This window comes from Prunus persica, chromosome G8 (assembly GCF_000346465.2).
Source record: "Prunus persica cultivar Lovell chromosome G8, Prunus_persica_NCBIv2, whole genome shotgun sequence".
Taxonomy (NCBI): domain Eukaryota; kingdom Viridiplantae; phylum Streptophyta; class Magnoliopsida; order Rosales; family Rosaceae; genus Prunus; species Prunus persica.
In genome coordinates, this window is record NC_034016.1 from 20,741,109 (window position 1) to 20,760,294 (window position 19,186).

General features: G+C 36.8%; 3 protein-coding genes and 1 long non-coding RNA gene across 7 annotated transcripts; 3 read left to right on the forward strand and 1 right to left on the reverse strand.

Annotated features, from left to right (window-relative positions):
* Positions 877-2,194, forward strand: LOC18766172 (calmodulin-like protein 11). Its single transcript, XM_007200458.2, has 4 exons — positions 877-1,157; positions 1,389-1,546; positions 1,642-1,719; positions 1,819-2,194. Exons 1-4 carry the CDS (start codon positions 1,082-1,084, stop codon positions 1,951-1,953), a joined length of 447 nt encoding a protein of 148 aa, XP_007200520.1. The 5' UTR covers positions 877-1,081; the 3' UTR covers positions 1,954-2,194.
* Positions 2,634-6,167, forward strand: LOC18768530. 3 transcript variants are annotated; one of them, XM_020570558.1, is made up of 2 exons: positions 2,634-3,679; positions 5,609-6,167. In XM_020570558.1, exon 1 carries the CDS (start codon positions 2,974-2,976, stop codon positions 3,613-3,615), a length of 642 nt encoding a protein of 213 aa, XP_020426147.1. In that variant the 5' UTR covers positions 2,634-2,973; the 3' UTR covers positions 3,616-3,679; positions 5,609-6,167. The 3 variants fall into 3 exon arrangements, with proteins under 3 accessions (XP_020426147.1, XP_020426146.1, XP_007199266.2); XM_020570557.1 differs by lacking the exon at positions 5,609-6,167 and adding an exon at positions 4,588-5,088; XM_007199204.2 differs by lacking the exon at positions 5,609-6,167 and adding an exon at positions 4,606-5,088 and having other exon boundaries at positions 2,635-3,679.
* LOC18766507 (calcium-transporting ATPase 12, plasma membrane-type) lies at positions 8,597-14,112 on the forward strand. Its single transcript, XM_007199633.2, has 2 exons — positions 8,597-9,156; positions 10,494-14,112. The coding sequence occupies exons 1-2, from the start codon at positions 8,825-8,827 to the stop codon at positions 13,630-13,632; spliced, it is 3,471 nt and encodes a 1,156-aa protein (XP_007199695.2). The 5' UTR covers positions 8,597-8,824; the 3' UTR covers positions 13,633-14,112.
* LOC109950716 lies at positions 17,471-18,952 on the reverse strand. Of its 2 annotated transcripts, none has more exons than XR_002273018.1 (2): positions 18,109-18,952; positions 17,471-18,006 (listed from the first exon to the last, which is right to left on the reverse strand). It is a non-coding gene; the product is annotated as an uncharacterized LOC109950716 (long non-coding RNA). The 2 variants fall into 2 exon arrangements; XR_002273017.1 differs by having other exon boundaries at positions 17,471-18,009.

Below are 19,186 nucleotides of genomic sequence, written 5' to 3' on the forward strand. Positions count from 1 at the left end.
TCAGTATAAATTAAAATCTTGACCAACAAAAAAAGTACAAAATGAAAAGAAAATTCCTTAATTTATTTTCTCTTAATATCTTTTTGGGCGGGGAAAATCAGGAGTAAAGGATTTTTTTTATTTTTTATATAAGCCATATTGGGTAGGGAAAATCGAACCTAGAACTTATGAGTGCAAAGGTTAATGCTCTTAATTACCAAAGCTATAAGTCTCTTGTAAAGAAAACGAGATTCAATCATAGCAGTTTAATATAAGCAAGATTTGGAGAAGGCTAACCACATAAACTATAAGCCCATTGCAATGAAAGTGAGATTCAATCATAGCATTTGATATAAGCAAAAACGAGGATGGCAACTCGAACACACGACCTCAATTGTAGGATAATTGATTTTAATCACTTGAATCGGTTCCCCCACTATTTAAAATTTAAAAAACAAACATCTTCCAATGCAAACCACAGTGGTAGATGACATAACATCCTAACAACTAAAGCTGAAATCTGATTCTTAAGGCTTGTTGATTATTCAGGTTATGTTATTCAATAGGAGACAATTTTTCAGATGACGACACTAAATCTTAGTGGAGCCAAGCAACATTATATTGTTAGACTATTAGAGTCGCTGAAAAAGACATTAGATTAGCTGTCTCTGGAAGACTTCGAGTCGATTGGTTATATTTTGGGTTGCCAATGTCAAGAACGCCAAGTAAAAACTACGTTAAAAAGTGTACATCAAAGGCAGAGGGGACCCTCTGCCTCAACTCCAACGCAGAGAGAGAGAACATCAAAGTCATGGCCTTCTTGACCAGAGAGAGAGAGAGAGAGAGAGAGAGAGAGAGATGAAAATAGACTAAGAGGGTTGGTTTGATTCAGCAAGTCTCACTTCTAGAAAATTTGCGGCTTTTGAATGGAAAAATATCACAAGCGTGTTTTTGACTATTTCATTGGGATTTCAATGAATAATTTCAGCCTCTTTTCTTGCCGATTTATAAAGTGTTCACACAATAATCATAATCCCTCACAAACTCAGTTGTTCAGTATTTCATTAAGATTCCTTGTTCCCTCAATTTTTGATCCAAGAAAATGGCAGAGGCATTAACAGAAGCTCAGATTTCTGAGTTCCAGGAAGCCTTTTGTCTAATTGACAAGGATTCAGATGGTGAGTTATGTTTACAAGTTCCTGTCATCGTATTGTATACATCAATCCTCTCAGAACTATCCCTCGCATCCTCGTGTTGTGCACGTGCGATGAGTTGAGTTGATTATGAGACGATAACTTAGGCAGTCATCAATTTCTGTATTGAGAATTACTGCTCGCAGAAGCACTATTATCTGAGGTAGTTTTTCTACGTATTTCATTTTCTGAAAAGTGATTAACTGGCATATGCAGGGCTAATTTCCTTGGAAGAACTAGCGGCAGTGATCCAATCACTGGACGAACATCCCACAAAAGAAGAAATCCAAGACATGATCAACGAAGTTGGTGCCGAGGGAAATGGGACAATAGATTGTGAAGAGTTCTTGAATATTATGGCAAGAAAGATGAAGGTAAATTAATCATCATAATATAAACAAAACATGTTTTTTTTTTGGCTAATTAAGCTTTCGGAACCGGTTTAATCAATCTGTAAATCTCATCACAGGAAAATGTTGCTGAGGAGCTGAAAGAAGCCTTCAAAGTATTTGACAGAGACCAAGATGGCTATATTTCAGCCAATGAGGTAAACATACTGATTTGATTTTCAAATTTTTTTTTTTGGTTGGCCTCATTGTTATAATTAATGCCAATATTAGAAATTATTTTTATTTTTATTTGGTAGTTGAGGCAAGTTATGATAAACTTGGGAGAAAAATTGAGTGATGAGGAGGCTGAGCAAATGATCAGAGAGGCTGATGTAGATGGTGATGGTCTTGTTAGCTATGAAGAATTTGCAAGGATGATGATGCTCAGTTGATCTTTTTACTGGAGTCGTAGAAATAGAACTTTTGGTCAAATTTAATCATGTGTTTAAATTAAACCCATCATTTAGGAAGCCATTAACGCACAATCTGCAATTATGGTTGTAATACATAGAAAGTGCTCCTTTAGTTTCATTCTTCACAACATAATGAAGCAAATTCTCATATTTGCATTGGATTTTTGCAGATGTGTAAAATATCATTACATAATTGTTCGCGTTTTTTTATAAAGTAAAATTGGTTAAAATGGTTATTTTTAGAACTTCGATTCTAAAGTAGGACAACAAAAAAACACTGTACGAGAAAAAGATTATAGAATAGAAATAGTGAAAAAGAGCTATTTGAGCGCAAAGCTCTTTTTTATTTATTTATTTATTTATAATTACAGTTGTATAATCTTTTCAAAAGTGTTCACATTTTAAAGCATTGTATAACTATAACGCTAACAATACAAATTGGGGCCAGAATTCAAGCCCAATGGCGCTTGAAGAGCATGCAGCCCTATCTTTCCTCTCAGGCCTAATCATTTAAAGCTCAGCCCGAACTCTGAGTTATGTCCTCAACTGCAAAAGGACCAATTGGCAATAATTTGCCAATAACGTTAAGGACATTATTGACTATTCAGGTTTCATTTGCATTTTTTTTTCTTTCTCAAAGTTAGGGAGAGAACGAGAAAAAACTCGCACACGAGTATCATAGAAGCTTCGACATAAGAGCACTTGGAGGCGCACGAAAAACCAAAACGAATCCAACTAAAACCCTTTTCATTTGCGGGGGTTTTTTTTTTTTTTTTTTTCCACTTTTCATTTGCGCTTTCAATCACTCAATTTTGCAACATATTGCAATGCAATGAAAACACACCAACGCAACTTCATTTTTAACGTTCTCATCTGTAGTTTCTCCCCAAAAAAATAAATCCACACGTGTTTGAAACTACAACAGTTTGCGCCAAACCTTACCCCCTGGTCGAGAAAAACCGCGTTTCTTCTTCTTCTCTCTCTCTCTCAACCCTAGAAATGGCAGATTCGGAATCGAACTATATCGACGAGCATTCAGCTGCCTCAACAACCATAACATTCGACCGACCGATCCCGTTGCTCCGAGGACCAGTTCGGGCTGGCCCACCCGATGACCCATCCTCCGGTCCGTACGTTCTGGCGTTTCGAGACCCCAGGACATGGGCAAACGCGTACAGAGCCTGCGAGTCCAAGATCATCGAGCAGTGTGAGGCCGGTGCCAGGATCGGGTGCGCCATCAGCGCATCGGACAAGTGTAAGCCCCCGTGGTGGCGAGCTCTGATTGGTCCGAAAGCACCGGACTTGAAGCAGAGGGAGCAGTGCGAAGAGAGAGAAATGGAGGGGTGTTTGTCTGCGGCGAAAGATAAGTGCGTTGGGTTCGCGAAGGAGAAGTGCTTGAAGCCCTTCAGAGACGCGAGAATTGCTGGCCTTCATGTAAAGCAGGCTGAGAGGTTGGTTTGCTGGGCAACTGTGATGGATCGGAGCACGTGGCTCAGTTTGATTGGATTGGACAAATTGGGTTATTTGGGTTCGGGTAATTATGGATTTGGAGCAACAAATTATAGGGCTGGTGAGTTATTTCGTTCTGATTGTGACTTTGATCTTGTTTTGGGTAGTAGCAACGGGATATTGAAGGTGTGAATTTGGAGAATGGTGTTTAAAGTTGCTGAAGAAACTGTTGCTGATGAAGTGGGCATTTGCAAAGGTATGTTTGTTTGAACTCCGATTCTTTGATTTACCATGAAAATAGTAGAAAAGATGCAAAGCTTTTTTGAATTTAGTATTAGAAATTTTCTGAGTATATCAAACTTATTGTGTTATAGTATTGGATGAGCTTCGTATGCTTTTGCAATTGGATAGGAATTTTGCACAGATTGGGTTCTATTTAGGAATCTCTGAGACTGATGCATGTAGAGCTGAACAAGTTTAATGGTTGGCTTTGTTGGATCTAATATATCTTGTCCTTCTCTTTTGATGACTTCCTTTATAACTTTCCGGATACTTTGAAATTGAGTTAATGGAGTTTGAATCCACAATGTTGCTGTTGCTGTATTTTGTTTGGTGCTCGTTGGGCTGAAAGAGCCCATTTATTCCCTCATTTTTAGTGCTAACGTTGACCTAGGTTGAACATCCACACCATGACCAAAAAAAGGTTGAACATCCACACAAAACAAAATCTTTAGGCCCAAAACATCCAAAAGTTTATGGTATGGTATCTTGTACTTCAGGTGCATCTACATGTTCTTAGGGGAAATATGATTTTGGGCTATCCTGGTGTGAAGTCATTCCTCATAGACTTTCTGTTTGTGCATGCCTTATCTTGAACATATTACATATGCAGATAGCTATCTTCAAAGGATTCATTTATTTTTTTATAGGTTATCTGTGTAGACTTTTTTTTCGTTTACGTATGCTTTTGTACGCAAATAGTTTCTTGAAAGCATCATTTTCATTTATAAAACAAATGAGCTACATAGACTTTTCTGCATATCTATGCTTCTTCCTTTAATATATGCAAACATTTATCTTGAGAGGATTATTTTCTTTGTTTTAAAATATAAATTAGCTATGCATTACTTTTGGAAACTGATTTGGTTTTGTGATCTTGAATAGTTCTTTCCTTACTTTTAGGCTCCACCACTAGGTTTATGGATTCACATGAAACTTGGAAATTCTTACAAGCTATTCAACTAGGAAATTTCTGCTTCATTTAGCTGCTGACACAGTACCAAGCTGGATTGCATTATGGTGTGCTGACACGAAACAATGGAAAAAATGCAATAGAGTCTTCACACAATTTCATATACAGAAACAATGTGGAAAAGTATATCTGTTCTATCCTGTTGGATATCTTATCTTGTGGGTCACATTTATGGTAAAGGGAGCGCCATTCGCCGCCATTCGCCCCCACACAACGAATAACACTGGAGTTCTGAGGGTGACTGAAAGCGTGAAGGACGCTTCCCTTACAATACGTATATAATTAGATACGCCGACCGTTGTGTGTGGAATATTATATGTATAAAACTCTTTGAAAATGCTAGTAATTTTCTCTTTAACATTCTCTTTTAGACTTTTTTCATTTTTCTAATGACATGTGTTATTCTTCTTACATTTAAAAACAATGTCATTAATATATTATACAATTTAACTTTTGCGTTCCAAGTTTATCCAAAAAAATTTACAACTTTCTTATCATCTTTTTTTTTAAATTATAAATAAAATATCTACTTTATAAAAAAAAGGAAACGTCTGTCTTTTTTTAAACACAAAAGAAATGTCAATTTTCTATTTTTATGTAGAAAAAAAAAGTCCTTCACATCCGTAAGCACCCCAATGGTACAGAGTTTACAGACTAACATTTTTGTTTTTCAAAGGAAATTTCTTAATTGCATTTCTTATACTACTAAATAAACCAAAATACCCCCTAAATCTGAGTAGAAACAAAACAACACATAATAATAGCAAATACTTTTAAAATATATCAATTTTCAGCACAATAATACTTTAGAAATGAAAAAACTATACCTTTGGCCTTAGACTTGGAGCAAGAGAAGCTGAACAAGACTATTGGCAAAGAACAGAGTTGGTTGAATAGAAATTTTATTAACATAGTCAATCAATTCATGTACAGAGAATCAGAAAAAGAGTGCATTTTGTGGTTGAGAGTTGAAAAGGCAGGGAGCATTCTTTTGAACGATAAAGCAACTTTAGCTTCAACCAAGGGCAAATATGGAAATATAATTATTGATTTTGAACCGATGAAATGCTGATTGATGATGAGTCTACCTACCATTAACATCATGGCTACCGCTGTCATCGTTGTAAACAAAGCAAACACGGGTCAGCCGCGGAAGGAAAGATGCATAAAATATCAAGCATTAACAGGAAGTTGCTGGGAAGTTGCAATGACGGCCACAGGGGAGGAGACAAAGGTGTACAACTTGGTTTTCGGTCAATCTCGTGATTTATGAGGTAGACCATTTTGTCCGACTGGTTGGCTTTGTGTCCTCATCACCTTAACGAGGAAATCACCAGGAAATTTCGTTTCTTGCTAGTTGTCAATTGTATTTTTGTAAAGTCAGTACTTTTTCTGCAAAAAGAAAAGTTTACTGGACCAACTGAAAGGACGCAAGATAGGGATCCAATGTGGAAAGGGAGTGGAGTTTGATGGACGGAATTTGTTGCAGAAATTTACTGGTTGCTGCTTTTGTGCTTTTTAGCTTTCAGATTTAAAAAAACAAACCAAAAAAACCAAAAAAATAGAATTTGTTGCAGGAAAGATGTGAAAGATGCCGCAAAATACGATCTTTTTAGGCCGAAACCAATCGTAATCAGCCGACTTAGCACTTTAGATTTTAAGAAGAAGATTCTATTACTAAAGAAAATTAAAAAATTAAACAAGAAACAATGGCCGTAGTTTTAAGTCTTTAGATATATGAGTGCTTTATTTGTTGAGGAAACACCATTGCAATTTTTGTACATAAAAAACAAACGGAAGTCCGGCTTGGCGGCAATTCTTTTTCCTCGAACCGTTAAACATGCAAGGACAAAAGCGGACGAATATCATTGGGTCCAACGGCTACTTGAAATTTATTTATATTGAAGCTGAATGTTTTTTATTTTTTGGGTGTTATAGTTTGAATTCAAAGTTGTAAATGATACAGAAATAAATGTGTTATAATGGTAGTTAGGACATTAAAAAATACGATGAGTTTGGGCATACTTATGGTCCTCTCGAACCGGAGAAAGAGACAATAAAACAGGAATAGACAAGTATTTTTCCTTGAGCTGGGAGCAGGAGGCTTCAAACCTAAGCCCACAACCAACCCCCCCCTCCCCCCAAACACCAATTCAATTTCCAACCTACCCAAGAAACACGAGAAAAAGAAGAAGGAAGAAACGTTAATCTTATTAAAAATGTTGGACTTTTTAGATGCAATGAAGGAAAGGTAAGGTCAGAAGAAACTAAGAATGCTGGGGCTTCGTTTAAAACTTTTAAAAAAGCACCGGCAATGTAAACAATTAAAATGGGAAAGGTCAATAACACGTTTCCCATTTTATGGGGTCGAGTAGTATTTAATAAAGTAGTTAAAAAAAACCGTATGTTACAATGATTTAATTTGATAACACATCTCTTCGCTTTATTAAAAATGCTTAGGTTTGAAGAAAAAAAAATTGCCTTTTCCAAATTTGTGTTCAAATTACTGTTCAAAGAATTGCTTTTTTCAATAACATATCTTTTCACTTTATTTAAAAGGTCTTAAGTTCAAATTACCGTTGATCACAAACTTTTCTATTGCACCGATCCCACACAAAATGTTTGATTTATCACAAAAGTGGAAAGAAACAGATTTTTGTCCCAGAACATCAATGCCAGCTGCTTTCTTCTCAGTACATTTTTGGAACTTCTCTTGCTTTCAATTCGACAGAATCCTTAGAGTAAATCTTAAGCATTTCGTTTCAATCGAGCTGGAATAACTTTGTCGATATTTTTAGTAGACCTCAACCCAAGTCATTGCTTTATAGCTCTTTTGCTTCAAATTCTTTTTTGTTTTTAGTCGATGGTTCCCATCATAGTGGCGGTGGCTTCACCTTCTCCTATGACAGTTCGAACTCCAATGCGACAAAAAAAAATTCAAAAAATTGAATGTTTAAAAAGACTTGAGTGCATTCTGGCTCCTCCAATTTCACAACACAAAAGCAAAATGGCGTTTTTTATTATTTAATTTGTAACAATGTGCTAAGGAACTTGTAATAAAATTTAGATAAATTAAAGGAATATAAAAGCCAATATATTTAATAAAGCTCTAATTAAACTTTGACTTAGTTGTTCTGGGATAGTCTGTCTTGGAGTCTGTAAGATTAACTCAGATGGTAGTCGGAATAACATTATCGGTCATATTGGCGCTGCAGGTGTGTTAAGAGATGCAACTAGTGCTTGGTTTAAGGGCTATTCTGTGAATTTGGGTATTGGCTCTGTCCTTGAGGCTGAATTGTGGGGTATTTTATTGGGACTCTCCCTAGCTTGGGATTCTGGGTTTCAAACTGTAGAAGTGAAAAGTGATTCCAAGGTTGCAGTGACTCTTCTTAATACTCTCGCTATTTCTACCCACCCCCTGTTTAGCATTATTAATTGCTGCAAATTAAAAATGAATGTTGATTGGAATTGCTCAGTTAGACACGTTTTTCGTGAATAGAATTGTGCAACTGATGCTTTGGCTGCTAAAAGTTTTGATTTTAATCCAGGTCTGCATATCTTTGATGGGGTGCCATCCTGCATTACTGACATCCTGGCTGCTGATACAAGGGGAGACTCCAGGCCCCGTCTTCTTTGTTTTTAATTGGCTGTCTTATTTCCCTGGGCTTTAGTGCCCTCTGTTACAACAAAAAATAAAAATAAAAAATTTAATAAAGATAAATTTGAAAAATAAAAACTAACCTGTGTGATGTATTAATGACAATGACATTGTTTTAAGTGTAAGGAAAGTGACACTTGTGTGATGTATTAATGACAATGATATTGTTTTAAGTGTAAGGAAGGTGACACTTATCGTAAGAAGAAGAGAGAAAATTTAAAACAGAGAATTAAAAGAAAATATTGCTAGCATTCCTTTAGAAAAAAACAAAAAAAGCTGTATACGCATTGTTATTGACCAAAATAATCGCAAGCTGACGAATTGCCGACATGCACTTGAGATGACATGACGGATTGAAGTCATCTATAAATACATACCCAACCTACATATCAGAATGAAGTTCTTTTTATCAACGGTTCATCTTTTTGATTTTTATCTTTTGCCACCATAAAACCCTTCTACTTAAAAAAACAAGAACAAAAAAAGAAGTCATGTTAAGCAGAAGCAATGATTGTAGCACATCGCTGCTTGACGAGCTTGACGAGCTTGACATCAACCTCAGAGCAAAGAGGAGATGGCGCATGGCGTATCTGGCTTTACGTGTTGTTCGGGTCATGCTAGAGCTTCCTAAAGAGATTATATCCAGGGCAAGCAACTATGAAGGCGACGATGAGATTGTTCACTATAGTTTTGTGCCCAACATTGAGGATGATGAAGATGCAGGCCTCAAAGAAATGGCCAAGGAAAAAGACTCGGCTACTGCTCTAAGTGAGCATGGAGGAGTATTTACAGCAGGCCTTGCAAAATCTGATTATACCAAAAGGTACTGCATATGTTTCCTGGTTAAATTTTTACTGTTGCAGACGTACGCTGTTAAAACAATTTTGTTGAACTTTACTGTATCCTAGGAAGAATTTGTTATACAGATAAAACTAATACCATAAGATAAACGAGATTTCATGTGTTCGTATTGAGTTTAAATTCGGACTGTAAAAAATGCATAACAAGAACTGCAATGGCGTTAGGAGAAGAAGAAGGAAATAGAGCCATTTTTGCAAAGCTTGGGAACATGATCTAAGCAGAATTTTCAACACGCTTTCTCTGTTGACCCAAATAGAAGTCATCATGTAGACCTCACTAAAAGGATCCAAAGTCATGTAGACCCCACTTAGTGCAATCAAAAGCAATGTGGGCCTCACATTAGGTTAGGAATCCTGATCTTTGATTTTGCCAGACTTGTGAAGATTCGGGTTTGAAAATGGGACACATGAGCCACCAATAATCAATGTGTGTATAACCCCATGTTTGTCCTCACTTTTTGATAATCTCTTTGGTGATGAAACGGGTAATCATGCCATTTTACTACTCAAACAGGCTTTTCTTTGAAATAAAACTTAAATTTTAATTAACAAGAAGGCTATTTTGTTTCTCAATGGGAATCTGTTTTTCCCACCGCAAATGGAAGAATTTTTACATTGACAAGGATCGGAAGGTCAAATCCGACCCGCCCCAATCCTATTTTTACCATGAATGAAAATAGCTTAAGATAAGAAATATGTCATTTCATTAAACCATCTCTCTCTCTTTTTCTCTTTTCTTTTTTTAGAAGACCTTTACTATTGAGAGGAGCGATAATATACTAAACTCACACACACTACACGAATACTAGAACTCGGCCCCTATACTAGTGAATCCTTTGCTAAAACGTCTCATTAAGTACACAGAATAGAACCACCACATTGAGGAAATGGTTTCCATTACATTTCCCTTTCGGCACATGTAGTAGTACAAGAAACCTTTGATTTGGTTGAATGACCAACTGACCACGCAATTTATGGACCTTAAAATTTCCCACCGAGCTAGACTTTGGAAGGTTGCCTTTCCCCTCCACCAAGAAACTCTTGTCATGATTTTGTCTTTTCGCAATACTTTTGTTATTTATTGACCAAAGAATTTTGCTTGCAAGCATATCTCATTGACCAAATAGGCAAAATGAGAATGGAGAACACCGACTGAATTTGGCTATAAAATTGAAAGCATAGCAAGATGCATATTAGATTTAAGTTCTTAGTTTCTCTGAACTAGGATCCTTTTCTTGACTTTATTTTCCTAACTGTGAACTCTTCAAAATTCTAACTAGTGAAAAACCATGTTAAGCAGCCATTATGATTATGGAAAATTTCTCCATGACATCACCACAATCACCTTCACCAGAGCCAAGAAGAGATGGCGCATGGCCTTTGCAGCCATATACGCTGTCAGGGCAATGCTTTCGCTTCCCAAAGAGATTGTAGCCAAGAGAAACAACTACAAACACCACTCCGAGATCTTCCACTCTTTTTCTCACACTGCACCGGACATCGAACTAAGCACTGCCTTGGACTTGAAACCAAGAACAAAATCTCAAACTGATGCCTACGGTTTTGTCCCCAACCCTGACTTTGACCATGCAGGGCTCACAACAATGGTTAAGGAAAGGGACTTGGGTGCTGTAAACGAGTCTGGAGGTGTTATAGGCATTGCTGCTTCTCTCAGGACAAACCCTGAAAACGGAATCTATGGAAACGATTTACATGTCAACAAGCGGCGCGAAGTTTATGGATCAAACACCTACCACAAGCAGCCTCCAAAAGGGTTGCTCTATTTTGTGATGGACGCTTTAAAAGACACAACCATTCTGATTCTATGTGTCTGCGCAGCACTTTCTCTTGGATTTGGAATCAAAGAGCATGGGGCGAAGGAAGGCTGGTACGAGGGAGGGAGTATCTTTGTTGCTGTATTTATTGTCATTGTTGTCTCAGCTCTGAGTAACTTTAGACAAGAATTGCAATTCGACAAGTTGTCGAAAATAAGTAGCAACATCAAAATTGAGGTACTTAGAGACAGACAGAGACAACAAGTCTCCATTTTCGATATTGTAGTTGGAGATGTTGTGTTTCTGAAGTTGGGAGATCAAATACCTGCAGACGGATTGTTCCTAGACGGCCGTTCCTTACAAGTGGACGAATCGAGCATGACAGGAGAGAGTGACCATGTAGAAGTTGATTCTGCCAAGAACCCCTTCCTGTTGTCTGGTGCAAAGGTGGTAGACGGCTATGCCCAAATGCTCGTCACATCAGTTGGGATGAACACGGCGTGGGGCGAAATGATGAGCTCAATATCGCAGGACACAAATGAACGAACACCATTACAAGCAAGGCTTGACAAACTAACCTCTACTATTGGAAAAGTAGGCCTTATAGTTGCTTTCCTAGTTCTGGTAGTCTTGTTGATTCGTTATTTCACCGGTAACACAAAAGATGAGTACGGAAATAAGGAGTATAGTGGTAGCAACAAAAACATAGATAATGTGTTGAACGGAGTGGTTCGAATTGTTTCTGCTGCAGTCACTATAGTGGTGGTGGCAATCCCAGAGGGTTTGCCGTTGGCGGTCACACTAACGCTAGCTTACTCAATGAAAAGAATGATGAAAGATCAGGCTATGGTCAGAAAACTACAAGCTTGTGAGACAATGGGATCAGCAACCGTTATTTGTACAGACAAAACAGGTACTTTGACAAAAAATGAAATGGAAGTCACTAAGTTTTGGCTTGGCCAAGAACCTATTGAAAAACATAATTCAATCAAACAAAATGTCTCTGAATTATTCCATCAAGGAGTTGGTTTGAACACAACTGGGAGTGTTTACATACCTCTCTCAGGATCCAAACCTAACATCTCTGGCAGTCCAACAGAAAAAGCTATTCTGTATTGGGCTGTATCAGATTTGGGCATGGACATGGAAAAAATGAAGCTTAGTTATGATATTCTTCATGTTGAAACATTTAATTCAGATAAGAAACGAAGCGGAGTTCTTATAAAGAAAAAGGAAGATAAATCCATCCATGTGCACTGGAAAGGAGCTGCTGAGATGATAGTTGCCATGTGCTCAAGTTATTATGAAACCGACGGAGCTATAAAGTCGTTGGATGAAGAAAGTAGGTCTAACATTGAGAAAATAATCCAAGGCATGGCAGCTAGCAGCCTCCGGTGCATTGCTTTTGCTCATACACAAATTTTAGAGGAAGAAATTGAATATAGCAATGATGAGAAGACTCACCCAAGGCTCAAAGAAGATGAACTGATCTTGCTAGGAGTAGTTGGTCTCAAAGATCCATGTCGACCAGGGGTCCTCAATGCCGTGAAGATCTGCAGGTCTGCAGGTGTGCAAATCAAAATGATAACGGGAGACAATGTTTTCACAGCAAAAGCCATAGCTACAGAATGCGGAATACTGCAGATTGGGGACGAAGCAATTTATGGTGAACAAGTGATAGAAGGAGTCGAGTTTCGAAACTATACACACCAAGAGAGAATGGAAAAGGTTGATAACATCCTCGTGATGGCCAGATCCTCCCCGTTCGACAAGCTTCTGATGGTGCAATGCTTGAAGCAGAAAAATCATGTGGTTGCAGTCACAGGAGACGGCACCAACGACGCACCTGCATTGAAAGAAGCTGACATCGGACTCTCCATGGGGATCCAGGGCACCGAGGTGGCGAAAGAGAGCTCGGACATCATCATCTTGGACGACAACTTCAACTCTGTGGCCACAGTTTTGAGGTGGGGCAGATGCGTTTACAACAACATACAGAAATTCATACAATTTCAGCTTACTGTCAATGTGGCAGCTCTGGTTATCAACTTCATTGCAGCAGTTTCAGCTGGAGATGTTCCCTTAACAGCAGTTCAACTATTATGGGTGAATCTCATCATGGACACTCTTGGTGCTCTGGCTCTTGCAACCGAGCGGCCTACCAATGAGCTCATGCAGAAGCAGCCTGTTGGCCGAACCGCGCCGCTCATAACCAACATTATGTGGAGAAACCTTTTATTTCAAGCTCTGTACCAAATAGCTGTCCTCTTGATCTTGCAGTTCCGGGGAGAGTCTATCTTCAATGTCACTGGTGGGGTGAACGATACTTTGATTTTCAATACTTTTGTGCTCTGTCAAGTTTTCAACGAGTTCAATTCGAGGAGCATGGAGAAGCAGAATGTGTTCAAAGGCATTCACAGGAACAGACTGTTTATTGGGATTGTGGGGGTAACTATTCTTCTTCAAGTTGTGATGGTGGAGTTCCTCAAAAAGTTTGCAGATACAGAGAAGTTGAACCTGTTTCAATGGGTGACTTGTATTTTAATTGCAGCTGTGTCATGGCCAATTGGTTGGATTGTGAAGTGTATACCTGTCCCGGAAGAACCAGTCTTCGAAATTATCAGGAGGTCAATAGTCACATTCAAAAGAAATATGCGAGCATAGCTTGGAAGTTGGAGACCAGGACAAGACGTCTGGTATTCGAGCGTGGAGCTCTGGGCGTGAACTTAGGGCTACAGGTCCAACAGATAGAGCTCGAGGCTCTAGATTTGGACCTCCGCGCTCGAGATTCATGTCCTACATCCAGAGCTCGAAATTTGAGTCCGGGTCTGGATCGAGTGTTTGAGGTTTGAGGCCCAGGGCCAATGCTTGGGGCTTTCAGGCGATGTTTGGTGGGCCTGGACTGGACTGGATAAATTTAAGGACTTCCATTTTCATTTTATACAATGGATGCAAAACACTAATTGGACTCTCTTCAATTGCAGCTCTCCCAATCAATTGTATGGCCAGGTAAGCAAACCTTGTAGCCACCATATTCGAAACATTTACAATAATGACATTGGTTGAAAATGACAAGTACATGCAAATACCACTTTTAAATATCAATTTTCTCCTACAATCAAGCTTATGACGTTCAATTTAAATGAAGATTTCATGGCTCACAGATTAAAAACCTATTTAATTCAAATTTCAGATATATACATGGCTCACAGATTAAACCAATTGGAGAGAAACAATTCAAAATTTTAATCATTATTATCTTTTAAGTACATAGAGTGGAAAAAAAAAACATTATACTACAAAAAGCTACACAACAATGAAATTAAAACCTAAAACAAACATAAAAGATGGGAAAAAAAAAACAATAATAGTGTATGACTGGGCAATTGTATTATCAATGAATAATAAAATGAGTACACAAGAAAATAAGTGGCAATGGATTAACATATTTATGCACAATATGTAGATTAATAAAATCCAAGTTAAATAGGAATTTGCACAAATCAAGCACAAGAAAAAAGTGAAGGTCCGACATTTACATTTAAAATGTAATTATTCCGTTTAATCACATGATCAAATCTAATTATTAACAGTCTATAAATCCTCGTCTTACCTGTTTTAGACAATATGGATATAATAGGAACAAAAAATTTAAATACAAAAGATTGAGTCAACATGTCAAAACTGGAATGTAATCTACATGACAAACTAGTCAAAGGACTTGTATCAACAAACAATAATTCGAGGACTAGACCCAACTATTAGTTGGATTTTTCGACCTCTATCAACTTTTCTATAAATTTAATTAAAATGGATATGAGTCCAGTCTGTTGTTTGATGGTCTTAAATGGATCACGGACTGGTTATGACTCAAAAAAAATTCCAGATACCAATCCAACATACCTGCTCTGCGTGGTCTCGTCTCTCATCTCTCTTCTTCTCTCTTCTGGTTTTTTTTTTGTTTTTTATTTTTTTATTTTTTTTTGTTTTTGTTTTTGTTTTAATTTTAATAACTGATTTCTTTGTTCTGGATTACTTGGCTCTCTTTCAATTTATTTTTCGATTTTATTGATAAGTACTTAGATGTATGATGATTCTTAGCCTATTTTTTTGGGTTAGATGTTGAGTGTGGTTTTGATTACTTTTGATATCTTTAAATAAATAATAAAATCATTCATCTTTATGTTTCCCTCTAGAATTGAAGATATGGAAGATTTAGGTTAGATGTTGAGTACCTTTTTTTTTTCTTTAGTTTTCACTTTGCATTGAAGATCTGGTTTCCCTTCCAGAATTTGCATCTTTTTTTCTTTTCTTTTTTGGAATATTGTTTTTAGTCTACAATCTTCTCTCTCTTGTAATTATCTTCTTTATCTATATATATAAAGCAAAAGGCAGAGAATGGTGAAACATTCAAAATACCAGGAAATGCCCTTTGTTAATTCAAATATTAAGAATTGAAATTATTAATTAAATGAGGATAATATCGTAAATTCACATTTTTTAATATTAAAAAAATTAAAATTAAAAACAAAATAAGATAATAGGTCCTACTTTTATGGAACATAACTACCCTGTTATTTTTTCTTAATTCTAAAAATAAAAATAAAAATAAAAAAGAAAACCAATTGGCACATGCGTGAGCATGTGTCAAGGGGCTAGTAAATATTGTATAATAACAAAGACAGATTTTAGTCTGGTAAAAAAAATGAATTTTATTTGATAAAAAAAGATACTGAAATTTCGAGTAGAAAAAAAAAACTGAAAAAAGAGGAAGAAAGATAGTTGGAATTTTGCATCTGATTATTGTTAATAAAATAAAATTTTGATTTATTAAAAAAAAGTTTATTCCAGTATGTTGTTTGGTGCAAAAATGAATAGTATTGGACTCAAAGCCTAGCCAATTCAATGCTTCAAAGCCTATCATAACCAGTTCAAGCCAGCCCTCCAAACGAGACTTTAAAGTCCTAGACTCCAATGAATTAGAATGAGCATTATTCACCTCTACTCAGAAATTCTCATTGCATTCTCATTCCCAAACCTCAAACATTGGAATGAGTATTGAACTAAATGCTTATTCACCTATAAGAATGCTCATTCCATTTCATCCCATTGAACAAAGGTTTACATAAAAATATGTATCTTCATGGTAGAAAATACTTTAGTTCCAAGATGAGATTCTTTGTATGTTGGTTGGCCTAAATTTGCTGTAATCTTTTGATAGGAGATGTAAGAGAGAGCTTAGGCTCAATACAATCAACAATCACTCTTTATTATTATTATCTTTTTAAACTTACATATATCTTAAATTGATTGTTTTATAAAGCATAGTAGCAGGGAGATACAAAGTTAAATGTCATTCCAACAGAGTCAGTTCTCAATTTTGAAAATAGCTTTGTAAGTGATTTGAAGCAATTGCTACTCTAGAAACGGTCATGGGTTCGAGTCGTGAATTTAATATATTATCGCCCCTTTCATTGAAAGGGTACTAAAAAAAATTAGCTTCTTGGTTATACATATAAAATTTCCACTCAAGTATAATAAAGCAACCCCCTTTTTTTATTTGGATGGTTTTTTTCAATTTGCAGATAAACAAAAACCCATCAAGTACAGAACAATTTCCGTTCTGTAAAATCTAGTTCTCATTGTATTCACATTTCAAAGGAGTAAACTTTACTTATTTATTATTGTATCAGATTAATTACCAAACTGAAAAAGAAAAAGAATAGAAAAGGCAAATGCAAAAACATAAGAAGGGAAATGAAAACTCACTGCACAGCTTCATTTTCATACTGCCATGGCCGTCTTTCAATACAGTCGAGAGAGAGAGAGAGAGAGAGAGAGAGAGAGAGAGAGAGATTGGGCGCCAAATAAACAGATTGTATGTATTAGGAAAGGACCGGCGATGAAGATAAAGAAGCCGTCGTGGTGTTGTATTGTATCAAAGGATAAATGTGCTGACGTGGCAAAAGCCTTTGAAGCACAACTGCAATCCGAAAAGTCAATAATACCCATTCCGCTTTGGTCATGTAGAAGGGCAACAACGACATTGTCTATTTTGCATTATTCACGAACTGGCCCCATGGAATATTGTTGTCTTATTGGAAATTATTTGCCGTTTGGACCTTTTCGGTTGAGGACAAATATTTGATTATGTAAATACATTTAGATGCTGCCACGTACACACAGTACTGTATCTTTATATGGGTTTTCCTTGCCCGGCCCGGTACCTTATGGGCCCATCACTAACAACGTCCACGTTCATGAGTCATGACCCACTTTTATTTTACTTCTTCATATTTCTTCTTTAATTCTAGGCCCATCTTTTATGTTCATTATTTTTCATACATATATTTTTTGGTAGAGACTTTAGCTACACATTCTCCGCACATAGTAAAAGAAATATTGTGATCGAATAATGACTGCCATATGCAAAAATTCATAATAGAAATATACATTTCCAATTATATAAGCGATAAAGAGTTTGAATTTGAGACAACTAATCTTCAAATCAAAGTTATTTTCCATTAGATTATACCTCGTTGGCAACCCATGCGCGGAGTTAGACACGAATAAGTACAAACATGTAGGGCAGAAATTTCACAAGCATTTTCGTTCTTGAAAAGATTAAACAAAGATATCCAAGAGACTTATTAAAAGTATATACGTGATGGAACAGCAGAAGCTTTATAATAGTACTTGCAGTTGCAGCCAGCCATGCACAGAGATTCAAGTGCTTTTTCCCCCCTTGTTATGCATTCTTTTACAGATGTCACCGTTTAAATTGTTCTTGCACAAAACCAATACATTAAACTAAATTAAAAAGGCAATGCAATTAAAGGCTTTATTATGCAGAATAAGGACTTATTAAGATAAGATTGGAATCTCAAAAGCACCAGACATTTTTGGGTTGGAGAAATTCTGTCACTCAAAACCCTAACAATTTTGGGTCGGAAAGATTCCCCAGCATGCCCTCATACTTCCATAGCTCAAGATCATTCTCATTGGTCAAGTCAAGACTTTCTTTTGCAAAATAAAGTTCTGCTGAAATTGGCCAACGAAAGAACATGTGGATTAGACTTAGACTAACTATTCCAACCAAAAGATGAACAAAAACAAATGCCTGATTAAAATTAAACTTACCACAAAGTTAGATCCTACAAGTGGAGGAAGCCAAATAATACTGAGGCAAAAGAAAAAGGACAGGGGAAGAGGAAAAAAAAAACGATGGAACAGTACCATGGTACTCAAATGAAAAGCAAATTAGAGCAAAATAAAGGACTACCCAAATGAGAAAAATCACATAAAGAGACTAGCCTGATAGTGTAGGGGCTAGAATTGTGAAAGTAAAGTTCGTTTTCGTGATCCCGTCAACAGGTGAAGCTACCACATGATCTGATCTTTCCTCAACTGGCCAAAAGGGAAGTTTAGATCATGCTGGCAGCTTCAACTGCTGGTGGTCCACGAGAAGCAAGCAAAACCATATCCATGTGCGGAAGAAAGAAAGAGAGAGAGTGGGGAGGAGGAGGGGCAGAGGTCTCTGGTTTTTCTTTAGGTCTGGGATGTGTTTGGAGAAGAGGAGAAGAGAGTGATATAAATAGAGGCCAAAGAATTCCTGTGTTGAGTCTTGTGGTGATTTTGTAATTATTAGGGGGCTAGAAAATAGAATTAGTATTGTGATCAATTTAATTATGATCAGAACAGATGGCAGTGGTCCAAAGTAAGACAAATTGAATATTATCAGGCTTATGCCACCACCATGCAGACAAGGCAGTGACCTCTTGTAATTTTCACCTTGAGCTTTTATCCACTTTAAGTGGGTATCTCCTTCACAACATACATGAACCAAAAAAGAGTTAAAAACACAATGAGTTTAATGGGGACCATTGGCACGCTTCTTAGCAAATTTAGGAGAAAAGGAAAGGAAGCATCTCAACCAAAACAAGTGCATGTGACCACCCTCTCTCTCTCTCTCTCTCTCTCTCTCTCTCTCTCTCTCTCTCTCTCCCCAACTTGGTTTCATGCATTTTAAGTGATCTTACCTTTGTTAATTAGGGTGAAATTAGACATTCTAATCCCACACGGACGGTTTAATAATAAAAGATGAGTATGAGTATGAGATAAGTTGTAAATTCGAATATATTTTAGTTCAAAACTTATAAACATAAAAGCATTAACATGATATAAATGTATAAAATAATACTCAGTTTGCGAGTGATTA